At 39.3% G+C, this 12,977-nt stretch overlaps 1 protein-coding gene across 1 annotated transcript; it reads right to left on the bottom strand.

Annotated features, from left to right (window-relative positions):
* Nucleotides 1-2,384: 2,384 nt before the first annotated feature.
* LOC306764530 (piwi-like protein 1) lies at nt 2,385-8,420 on the bottom strand (the record flags this gene model as incomplete). Its single annotated transcript, XM_079251705.1, is given in 13 exon segments — nt 2,385-2,501; nt 2,806-2,953; nt 3,030-3,155; nt 3,445-3,598; nt 3,676-3,746; nt 3,866-3,969; nt 4,397-4,597; nt 4,973-5,045; nt 6,516-6,703; nt 6,790-6,904; nt 8,181-8,204; nt 8,206-8,335; nt 8,405-8,420. Coding segments are annotated over 13 exon segments (1,467 nt in total).
* Between the last annotated feature and the right edge of the window lie 4,557 nt (nt 8,421-12,977).

The raw sequence follows: 12,977 nt of genomic DNA, 5'->3' as shown, positions 1-12,977 counted from the left end.
TTAGTTATATTAAAAAAATGTGGGGATGGGAGGGCGGGAGTGCTTATCTATACCCGAGTACACAGGACAACTTCCAGGAAGGTAGAGTTCAGATCTATGATGGCCCTGCCGAGACAGAAAGGACTTAAGACAAGGAGGGAAGTAGTGACTGTGGTGTGAGAGACAGCTGACTTTTTAACACCCTCAACTGTCCCTTACGGGTCTCCCATTAGGTTCCGTTGGAAAAATCTGGTCCACCCAGAGGAGCATCCTCTCCCACAGTGCATCCACACATCCCTGGCTTTGGTCCTGCCTCCGCGGGACCCGGCAGTCCCATCAGGGCCCCAAAGGACATGTACTCCTCCAAAAAGGGACTGTTCTCTAAAGGGAAGAAACTATGGCAAAGACTTGGCGCTGTAAAATAATTTCTAGACATACTTGGAGTCATCCCCTTCCTTGTGTCAAGAGGAAAAAAGGAAAATATATATAACATGCAGTGCACAGGTGTCATTTGTTTGACAAATTCTTTATTCTTATACATCTGTTGTATAATAGAATATTTGTATTTTGTTATCAGTATATGAACTACATATTTTCAAAAACATTTATTATGGTCCACGGCCTCATGGTGTGAGACGATGTGATATTGAGTTGCTTACCTCTGGCTGATCAAGTTTTGCAGTAGACCAACAGGTCCAAAAACGAGCTACATTCTGCACACAGTCAAGTCTTGCATTCAGTAAACTACACAAGTCTGCCTAGTGTCTCTGTGTACGGAAACCAGAATGTCACTCGAATACTGAGGGCTCATTTAAAACTTAAGAGTCTATATTGAATCTGAAGCAGGACTTGGGAGTGTCTTGGACCAACAACTAGTCAAATGCATCGAGTAAGGTATGCATGCTTTACTTCTGCACATTCCCTCCTGACCTCTCAAGCGCTCATGCAAACATGGAACTTGGGGCATGCAGCACACTGACAAATCAGCAGAATTACTGTCTCTTCTGCCCTATTTCTGCAGGTGTGACAGAGCAACATGTTTTACAAACATGCTGGCCACTTGCATAACAAGCACATTCTGTATCTACTACAGGGTCTCTGCAGTAAAATCAGCCTGGATGGAAATGCCTGGTAGATCAAACCTCCATGTATTTGCCTTATATTTGCACAGTGGTTAGTACTTTGTCAATTTGAGTTTCATGCCTACCATTTGTTTGTTACTTTACAAAATAACCACTTGCTGATGTTCCTAATGTGCTGGGTGACTTATGTTCTCGCCGGAGCTCACATCCCGTCAGACTCCTGTGTTGTCGTCCATGTCATCTATCGTGACGTTCAAATTTCAACAATTTTAACCTTATAGAGAAAAATGATTAAAATGTTCTTTTCATGCTAAACGTGGGGCATGTGAACATGAAGGGTCTTGATATTTCAAACTACATCCCAGCAAATTGGATTTAAACCAACAGAAATGTGAAATTTACTAAACTTAATGTGATATACTATCAGCAAAGTCTTGTTATTGTGCTGCGCTTGAGTCATGGGACGATTATTCCCACTGAGGTAGTAGGTTCAATGATCTCACAGCAGTAAACATTAACACACTACCTCTACGCTGCCCCCTCTACCCTTCCAACCCAAATTACAATATAGGTTTAATGAGGCCAATTTGTCATCAATGCCTGTTTAACGTCCTAAATTATAGGATCAAGTACTGTATATCAATATATATTTATATATCTACACCTTAATGTAGTGAATGTACAATGAATTGAAAACCAATGTATTTTCAAAGCTGCCCAAAAGGATTGTGCAGACAGTGTGTGTGTGAAATGAAACAGTCCATCATCTCATCTCGTCACACCCTTCCGTTTTCTCATTTCATCCTCTGTTGCATTTAACTCCAACCTGCTTTTCTACACACACGTTGAACTGAAACTGCCAAACAGGAATGTATGCAAAACATTCTGTACAATTCTCGGCCAAGCAGCCATGGTAACCTAGTTAGCTGATGAGCATCTTTTCCTATTTATGGACCATGACCACAGACATTACTTCGGTTTATTTCGAGTGACTGCAACTCTTTTTGTACTTTGTCCATTTGTAAAATTGTTTTTAAATGTTTATACTTGATTTTCAAACTGCCTTTTTTGTACATTTAACTTTATAATCAGACAGTGCAAGCTTTCCCCATGGTGTCTTTAAGACCATATTGTTAAGTCTGCAGTTGTGTGCTAGCTTTATGACAAGAATTATCAGACTATATTGATGGTTACAAATTATTGTGTGAGTGTGCATGTGCAATCTTTTATAAAAGTGCTCATAACTGAACTTCTGTAAGAAAAAAAATCTTCTATCCCTCTGTGCAACATAGTCTGAGCCTTACACACGGCTCATCTTTGTCTTTAAAGGTAGAAGAGGTAATCATCCAGCTGCATGCTGGGCTCCTTGTGAATGCTCTGTCCCACGAGAAAAGCCAGCTTATGAGCGTACTGGCAGGGAGCAGGCACTCTGATGATCCCCTAAAGCACAAATGGAAATAATCAGAGCTCATTTTCCAGTCCTACAGACTTGCCAAACACCTGAAGGAGAAATATACATTTACTATAACTAAATGAAGCTCAATGAGTGGAATATAAATTACTCAATTTTTCCCATTAGATTCACTACTTTTAGCATTAATATACAGTAAATCCAGCATTCAATCAGCTGGAAGTGAAACTGTGGAAACAGTTTGTTCTGATATGACACCACATCAGATTTCATATCTTCCAGTTTCTCACAAGCTAATAAAATGATTAAAAGCTTGTTTTAAAAAAAGCCCACCTGCCAGTTGTAGTACAAGTGGCACAGCTTGTAGGTGAGCCGCTGCATGTGATCAGGCTTCAGTCCACTGGTATCGTACACAACGTTGTAGTGGGTTGGTGAGACACTTCCTTGTCTCACAGCTTGGCTCACAATGTAGAAGTCATACCTAGCCAAAACCACAGAAGAACATTTTTCTCTGCGACTACAAACAAGCATGGCTTAATAACAGGGGTAAAACTTACCACTCTGGGCGGGTGACCTCTGTGTCAATGACTGTGCCTGGTGGAGGGTTGGTGACTCCGTCACCCAGCTGAGCGAAAAACCTGCTGCTAATGCGCTTCTTCACCACCACCACACTCAACTTAGGCCTACAACAGGCAGGAACATGCTCTAATAAACCTACTTATTTACTTTATGAACTCTAAAGAATATTCTTAGCAATGTTTATTTAATGTGACCTTCCTCCCTCATTAAACAGGCCACAGCCCAGAACTTGTGCTACTGTTTCATCACCTTTACTTTCTTAGTTAATACACAGGTTCACAGGACATACAGCTGTGTAATACAGCTAACTTAATCAGTACATTTACATTTATTTCATAAAGCACCCTCATGCTGTAGCTTTGCTGCACTTTTCAACAAAGATATTGGACTCACTGGTACTCTTGTCCCATGGACCTGATGGACTCCACGATCTGTGAAACCTCGTAGTTGACCACGCTGTGAAGCTGGCCATCGCCCACGCCGTCTCTGTACACTATGATGCGTGAAGGCAGGCAGTTGTTGAACTTCAGATAGTGCTTCAGAGCCTCTGGAAAATAAAACCCCTCAGTTGTAAAATGTGCCGATGCTGAAGACAAATGTGTTGAAATGAGGGAAGAAACTCACCACATAAAGCCATCTTCAATCCATCCATGATCTCCTGCCCTTTGTGCTGCAGCACACATTTTGAGAACCATCTAGAACAGAAAGAAAATGTTACTTGCTGTTCAGACTAAATCAAACACTGACGACTGTAAAAATGTACAATGAACTACATAACTAGACTTCATTGTGATGATCAGTTGTAGATACTAACCTGCTCATGGTGGTGTTGAGACTAGCCACTAGAGCGCCGATGGACCTCCTCCCTGCTGTGGTGTCATGGTAGCAGTCAATGCCCACAATCATCAACTGTTTAAGCTGAAAAACCCAGCCACAGTTTAGTGGTGATGTTTTGTTCCAGTTTGAGGGCAACTAATGTTGGAGCTCCACCATCGAACAGATTCACTGAGTGAAAGAATCTAAGTTCACCTCAAAGATGCCGTCAGACATGAACACAACCCATGTATGATTAATGTTCATTATTCACATCTGGTTCAAAAGCATAAGGAAACCTCTTTGTGCCAAATTATATACGACTTAAACAAAAATAATTTTTTTAAAAATTCATGAAAAATTATGTTGAAAATATTCTAATAATCCCAGAAGGGAAATTCTAACATGTTTACAAATGCAAAGGAAAAAAGAAAACAGAAATCTCTTTTTTTGTCTACTCAAATCTGAATCACTAAATCCAAAATTTCTAAAAATAAACCAAGGTGAGACCTTGAAGTGTTCACTAACTTACAGGAATTTCCACACTCCAGAGCTCTCCTCCCATTTTGCAAGCCATCTGCAGTGCGATCTTGGTTGCAACAGTCATGATTGTCTTGGGTTTGCTGAGGGTGCGGGACAGCCCACACTGGCTTGGAGTGGGACATTCCACACAAAGGTACTTCTTGACACAGTCGTACTTGTCCTTCCTGTTGCTGGGAAGGATTACCACCACCTAACACGCAGTAAACATCAGAAGATAACGCAGTGATTTAAAAGTGATTTTGCAGATAAAAGGAAGATCATCTTTATAAATGTAAGAGAATTGTTGCATTGCCATGACCGCAAATGCAAAATGCGTTCTTGATGTCTTCATCCCGCTTCTTTCTAAACAAGAAAGGAAATTTATATTGGCCAGCATGAACTGGTGTCTGGTGGCAGACTCAAGGTCTGTTTCAGCACTACAAACCCTGTTGTCATGATACAGTTATATTTTCTAAATTATGCTACAGTTAAATAAAATAAATATTACAGATTAATAAACAAGGAGTCAATTGACATAAAAGATCTTCTACTTTGTGTCTAATATCCAGATAATCTCCACACAAACCATCTGTGTTTGAGGTCCAACATTTTGCTGCAGAGCTCTGAGGAGAGACTCCTGATGATCTTCATACTCAATCCTGCGTAAAAAAAGAAAACACAGATGGTGAAATTATATAAAAAGACCAACTTATCAGTTGGAGAACACTACATTTAGTACAAGTGGTAGAACTGAACATTTTTAAGAGCAAATAGGAATATTCAACATGTGCAAAAAAAAAAAAAAAAAGAAAAAAAAGATCAAATTCTACAACACATTGACCACCAGAACAATTTATAGCCAGTTGCAAACACATTCACAGAGAACCGTGGATCTACGGAGCTGCACTGAGGTGCTTTTGGTTGCAGTTTCCAGTCAAAAGGAAACAAGTATTTGCTGCTTTTCTGACTGATGAGCAGAAAGCTGAATGAGAAAAAGCCTGTGGAACAACACAACTTCCTATGGAGCCATATTTATGTTCTCTGTAACAGGAAGATGCTTTTCACACTTTTTCTCTCCAACAACTATTAAAAGATGCAAAGAGGGGCTGACAGTTATAAACGCCACACGATTCCACAAATTCCCTCTCAGGTTGCCTTCGTGCTTCAGGCTGGTGACTGAAAAACATGCCAGGCAGCAGATACAAGTCCTTTCACTCCCCCTGCCACAGCTACAGAGTCTGAACCACCAGGCAAGCCCCTGAACAAGAAGGAATCTGAAAGCCCACCGCTTCATTTTGTCCTCCCATCTTTGTTTCTCCAGTTTTCTTCAAACACATGCCAGCATGTTGGACACCGGTACAATAACTGGCAGATGTCTGTGACCCAAGAACTCATTCATGCATTTTCTATACCACTTATTTACTGGGGTAAACAGCTGGAAAAACAAGGAGAGGACCGTCAGTTTTGTTGGTCAGCCTGAGGAAAAACTGCCTGAAAGTTTTAATGTGCCCTCATGAATGGGACATCAGCTGACGTAATCACTTGTAAACTTTTTTTTTGTGATTTAAGAGTAAAACAGATGTGTAGTAAACAAAATTAGATCCCAATGCTTATCATAAATACCTGCTGACAGAAATCCCTGCCTTTGTGTCGAGTGCAGTTACTGAGTTAGTAGCAGCTAATACACAAATAATTTGGTTTAGTCTTCATCCATTTGATCGTCTTCATGTTTAGGTGCATGTTCAGTGATTTCTTTACTGTTCTCTAAAAGCGCTCTCAAACACTGAGGCAATGCACTGATATTTCAAGGCGAGAGCAGCAGAGTGACATAATCCAGGATAAACACAGTGGTGGAAGTCAGTAACTTCTTTCAGAAAGTACGCAAAGTAAAAGTATTTTTTAAGAAAATATTTATTAAAATCAGTCTATTGCTTGTCCTAGTCAGAGTTCCCTTTGACAGGTTTGCTTGTACTCCACCTTTCAGTAAGTCTTGTAAAATCCAGATGGACATTTTTCATCATCATGAAGACAGAACAGAGCCTGCCACAAATCCGCTTTTACTCCCGAGAGAAAGATGATTTTTTTCTCCATAGTAATAAAACAACTACTGGTATATACAGTGAACTTACATGCCAGCTCTCTGCATGCGGAAGCCCAGTGGACCCGAGACTTTGCCGAGGTTCTGCAGGAAGGCCTGTGCTTCATTGCTGTTACGGCGGGTGTAAAACAGGAACCAGTTACCCAGTGAAGGAGCGCTGATCAGAGGTACCCCACGCATCTCTCTGCTCCAATCAGCCTGCTGAGGGTTGTAGTCGTACTAGGAGAAAAAAAATAATTTCTCTAAAAATCTGATCAATTTTATTCAATCCAAAGAACAAATATATTTGATCTGGACTGAATTACCGATCTCGATCCTTGGAAAATCCTCTCTCCTGTGAGGACTCTGCCAGTCAGTTTTACTAGTTGGTTGTCAAAACTGAATCCCCACTTGTCCAATTCGGTCACAGCTTCTTCACTCCTAGGGAAAAAAAAGTTCAGGACTTCCAGACATTTGTGCTCATTTGCTGTGATAGTTTACATGAATATGAGCTGACATAAACAGATGAAGGACAATGAGTGGGGGTGGACAATGCCATCTGGTTCAAGTGTAGCCTCAGCACAGAGCGCCAACTTCAATGTCAGTATGAACCGCTGACTCCTGCTGAAGAGACGCCTGTATCAGAATTTGCCTCTGCCTTATTAGAAACACATTTTTACAGCAGCGTGTTTTATACTTCAGATATCTCTTGGTAATAAAGAATGTGATTGTGTATTCATAAACAGAAAAACAACCAAAAGACCAGAGTGGTTAGCGTCACTATCATGCGTACAATGGTGAGTCTTTAGCTACAGCTTTGTTAAAAGACAGAAAGACTCCAAGAAAGGCAAGAGACAGTGTGAGCAGCCTGCAATCCTCAAGTCAATTTTAATCCAACTCAAAAGCTTCCTCCTCAGTCCTTGTTAAAAGTGTCCATTACCAACCCCTAGCATGATGGCTCACAGCCTGATTCTTCTATTTCAGAGCAGCGACACCATAAGGGAGACACCCTAGTCTGTAGCATTAAAAATATATATACAGAACCCAGAACAAAAAAAAACTAAAGAAAAAAAAAATTACAGGAGGAATAATCTATAAGAGTAAACATCAGGTCTCAGCAATGATATGACAAAGCTCAAGATTTTAGTAAAACAAACAAACAAAAATAAAAAACACTGATTCTGCATCAAGCCATTCCTGATGAGGGTCTATGACTGAAAGCTTGTTTTAACTTTAACTGCATAGATTTGAATTGCAGTTTTTTTCACTCATCAATAACTCATTCTAAATCATTTTTAGGAAGATAGCGTCCAGATGAAAACTATACAATTCTTATCCAATGTTTAATTTCCAGTTTAACATTAGACAAAGCACACCTCTCCACTGCCATGATGAAACCATCAGTGACTAATAAGGATTCAGAAGGCCTGGAGTATCTTGTGCTCAAATCACAATTAATGTCGCTTGATACCTGGAACATTCATTTCATTTCCGAACCGCTTATTCCAATTCAGGGTTGCGGGGAAGCTGGAGCCTATCCCAGCTGGCTTTGGGCGACAGGCAGGGTACACCCTGGACAGCTCGCCAGTCCATTGCAGGGCTACCTGGAACATTTTCTAGATTAAAAATGTTTGACAGAACAATCTTTGCTGGTTAAGTTAGCTATCGCCGCCTACTTTCCGATGATATTGACAAAGCTGAGGAAACGTTCAATGACCATGCTGGGCCAAACACTTCATTGTAAGAGCAGGGCAGATCTCAAGCATCGAGCCTCCACTGGCGGCTTGTAGTCCACATGATACTGGTACAGAACCCATTGAGAGCGGGACAGGAGGTGGAAATTTGCCGTCAACTTGATGGGAACAGTGGTTCCTGAAAAATTGTGTATGTATTGTATGATTCAAGAGTAATTCAACATTTCTAATAAAACAAAGTTTCTACTAGGGCTGTGCGACATGGCCCAAAAATAAAACTAAATTTTTTTTAACCAAATTTGATTTCAATTGATTTTTCCACCCCTACTGTAAAGAATTTTTTTTCAAACAAACATCAAAAATTAATCTTAATCTTAATTAATCAAGGTTAACTGCTTTTATTGCAGTTAACCTTGATTAACACACACACACACACACACACACACACGCATATATATATATATATATATATGCACACACACACACCTTGATTAACACACACACACACACACACACACACACGCATATATATATATATATATATATATATATATATATATATATATATATATATATATATATATATATATATATATATATATATATGACGAGATTTTATTGTTGTGAATTTCTTTTAAGTAAACTATTTGACAACTTCGGAACTATATTTCCAGGCGCAGTAATAATAGTTGCAGTGCTGTTCTGGGTTCCATTTTTTTTTAAAACAGTGCAATATCAACTGTGACCACTAGATGGAAGCAAAGCCTTAAATCAATTGCACAAACTTTTGGCTGAAGTGGTGACACTGAACTTTGCTGAGCTAAATAAAGTGGTTAATCCCAGGGCAGACATACTTTTTGTTTGATAAATCAGCAGTAAATTCACAAATACTGCTGAGCTTTCACACCACAGCCGGGTGATAGCGACAATATTTAACAAAATATCTCTGTCTGACCTTAATAAAACTGTAGAAGATGTCTATCACACACATTCTTATCCTCACTAAAAACTGCTGATGTTTATTTTTGGAGTGTTAAACTCAGATAAAAAGAAATTAGTCTGTAGGTGTGAAAATAAAGCAAAATTATATTTTTTCTTGAAATTATTCTTTTGATGGAAACTGAATTGGATCTGACTGATCCTGTCATGACTTCAATTGCTCTAAGGCTTAGATTTGCTTGAAAACTAAACTTTTCATTGCATTTATGAAAAGTATCCGACTTGTTCAGAATACTGCAATGAAGTCAAAAACTTATCTCAGACCCCCTTTTTAAGAAATACCAGATCATATCATTTACAGCTTTTCTTTGCTTCACAGCCCAGTATTTAAAAAGAGCACTTGGCATCTCAGAGAGCATTTTCAGAGGATGTATACAAGTCTTTCATGTCTGAGATCTAAGTGTGATTATGTATCTAAATCTAAGGGACTAGTTTGGAAAGGCCTGATTCAGTCACTGTTTACGTGCTGGAAGAAGACAGAGAGGACATTTAAGGCAGGGACATAAGTACCATCGAGCCTGAATTTGGGGGAAAAGGTGGTAAAATTCTTGAAAAAACTGCCAAATAATTCACTACAATGTATTTTTCCTCCCGTAATATTAACAGTTATGAATACAATACCATACACACTGCAAGATTATGTTGTCAAAATCTTAAAAAAATCCCAAAAACAAACCAAACCTCTTCCACAAAAGGTGCAGTGGTATAAAAGCTCTGATTTAAAAGAAAAAATAAAAGCTTTCTTCAAAACAACGCTATCTTTAAAGAAAAGAAGACAAACAACAAAGGCCGTTGAAAAAAAGAGAGTAAAAATTCAAGAAAAAGAAGAAAACGAGGCCAGAAAGAGGACTGCAAGCTGAGTGGTGTGAGGCTGAGAAAGGTGCACCCTGCCAGGGACGTTGATGAATGCGCTTCAGGCTTCAAGCTCGCCCTGCAGCCCCCAGCAGTGTGGATTCCACGCTTACGCTAATCATGCTCTGTGAGATCCCACAGCCTGAAGCTGATAAAAGGAAACACAGAACATGGTTAGTATATCAAACTGGATGCACGTTCACAAAATACACACGTCTCAAGAACATGTTTCTATAAGGATACATAGCATTTGTTTTCAAGCTAATTTCCTGGTTCAGTCATTAACAACAAAACAAGATCAAAGCTTTGCTTTTACATAATTCACAGTGACGCTATTAAGCTTGAACCCTTGATTGCAGCAGCAGAGCAAGAGGGGAGTCTAAATAATAAGGATCTACCGTGCCATGATATCAGTAAGCGGGTTAGGAAAATTAGATTATTCTCTTGCCTACCATGGAACCTAATCTGCTCTGCATCAGTGTGTTTCCTCTAAAGAAATCACAGACATCACTTCTCATAAACAAAACCAGTGTACCCTGGCTTCCTAAAGTGTATGCTGAATGAGCTGCTAAAGTAAGAGAAACGTGTAACAAATGAACTGTGGTTAATTACTGATGCCACACAGTCTGTAAATTTTCCATAACAACATAAATCTGCTCTGAATCTTGCATCAGATATATATATTTTTTTAATAAAACTTTTTTGTTGAATTTTAAGATTAAAATATGCTCCTCTAAACTACTGATAAGTCACACACGTAGAAGTGTGTATATATATATATATATATATATATATATATATATATATATATATATGTATATATATATATAGAAGCTGGAAAACCAACTCTTGGAAACAAACTATCTGAGAAGATAAGAGTTTGTGGGTCAGGGTGAACCTAAACTATCTGAACACCAAACAGAGAACTCTTTGGATGTCAAGGAAGAACTTCTTAAGGTGTCTGTTCTGATATTCTATTATGCTTTAGACATTTTTAACCCCTTATTAACAAGTCCTGAAAGTTTGCACATCAAGGACAGAACCTGTTTTGCTTTCTGGCACAAACAGCAGTTTCCTGTTCATATGAAAACAAAAGCTCTGTCATGTCATATATATATATATATATATATATATATATATATATATATATATATATATATATATATATATATATATATATATATATATATATAGAAGCTGGAAAACCAACTCTTGGAAACAAACTATCTGAGAAGATAAGAGTTTGTGGGTCAGGGTGAACCTAAACTATCTGAACACCAAACAGAGAACTCTTTGGATGTCAAGGAAGAACTTCTTAAGGTGTCTGTTCTGATATTCTATTATGCTTTAGACATTTTTAACCCCTTATTAACAAGTCCTGAAAGTTTGCACATCAAGGACAGAACCTGTTTTGCTTTCTGGCACAAACAGCAGTTTCCTGTTCATATGAAAACAAAAGCTCTGTCATGTGGCCTTGGCTTGTAGAGATGCAGGAAATCTGTGTAAGAAAAAAAACCAGCTAGTTCATTAGACATGGTTGATTTGTCCACTGAAGATCATCTAAATAGTAAATAATACCAATTTGATGTTATACAAAGCAGAAGTGACATAGAAAAGAAGATTTTATATAGGTTTTGAAAAGCTGTGGAAATGTGGGTGTCAAGATGGGTGTATAAGGAAGAAATCTGTGCTGACCACAGCATAGTCCTGCACAGACAAACAACCCCCCCCCCACCCCAATGCCCTCTTCAGTGAGGATGCCTCACTGTGATCTCTGAAAAGTCAACAAGGGTTGGTCCACAGCTGTGCTGCGGGAGAACAGAGAGCTGGCACATAGCAACACCCTCCTGCTGGTAGCAGCAGAGGAGACGGAGGACTCACAGGCTGCTCTGGAATCTGCTGTATTCTTTACCAATGAGATTTGAGTGTGTGGTAGGTTGGAACTATCCCTCTGCCACCTTTTTTTTTATATCCCATCACACAACCAATTTTCACACTTATTTCAGTTTACACAGACACAATACCCCCGAGACACCACAGCATTTTCAATTTTTTAAGCTAAGAATATCTCCCCATCTTTGACCACACATTCTCCTCGCTATACACATTCACTGCACAATGGGAGCAGAGCAGATTTCATTTCCAGAGAAGATTAAGTTGCCTTCTGCATCAGTGAAACTTTCAGGGGGTTTGAAGTTGAATTCTTAGTGGTTTTTGCCTTTCTTTATCCAAAGCATTGGTTTGAACAAAGGTGCAGTGAAGCATCCACAGTAAAGAATCTAATAAGCACAATGTGGGAATAAAGCAGAGGGGAGTGAGCATCAAAGGCAGCTAAGCACAGCATGACTGGCATCAGTCTGAACTCCCAACCTAGGACACTCAGCATGCTCTTCAGCAATCACCCCCTATGGACCAGTCATGGGCAGTAATTAAAACCATCATTCCCACTGCCTCAGTATCTCATTAGCCACAGGACCTTGGGCTTTCATCCCTACTCATCCAAAAATATCACAACTCCACACCAGCAAAGATTAATCTCACAAACCAAAACAGAAGTCGGTAAATTCTTTGAACAGGGCAGCTATCTAACTCACTCTGAAAGAAATGTGGGAGATCACACCAGCCTGCCCATTCATGTCCAACGTAATTCTTACTGCTCCCCGCCGTCGGCTGATTAAATCTACCTGCGAAGCAAACAAAGAATAAAAGTGCTAAATGAATCATTTCATAAATGACGTGTTTGGTCTGCAGGGAAAATCACTTTTGCTTTCATACGACTTTGTTCTTCAGCTGCAAACACCAACCAGTGTTTGCGGGAGAAACATTTAAAAATGAGGACAAACTGACAGATTTAAAGCTCCTACGCTCTCACTATCAAAGGGAGGATTTGAAGTGGGCGAGAGTCAGTTGCAGTGGTCAGATTTAGCACTTTGGCTTTAGATAAAAAGAAACTCTTCTTCCCATGTTTA

Source organism: Telmatherina bonti (assembly GCF_933228915.1).
Source record: "Telmatherina bonti genome assembly, chromosome: 13".
Taxonomy (NCBI): domain Eukaryota; kingdom Metazoa; phylum Chordata; class Actinopteri; order Atheriniformes; family Telmatherinidae; genus Telmatherina; species Telmatherina bonti.
This window is presented reverse-complemented; position numbering and strand designations above follow the sequence as displayed.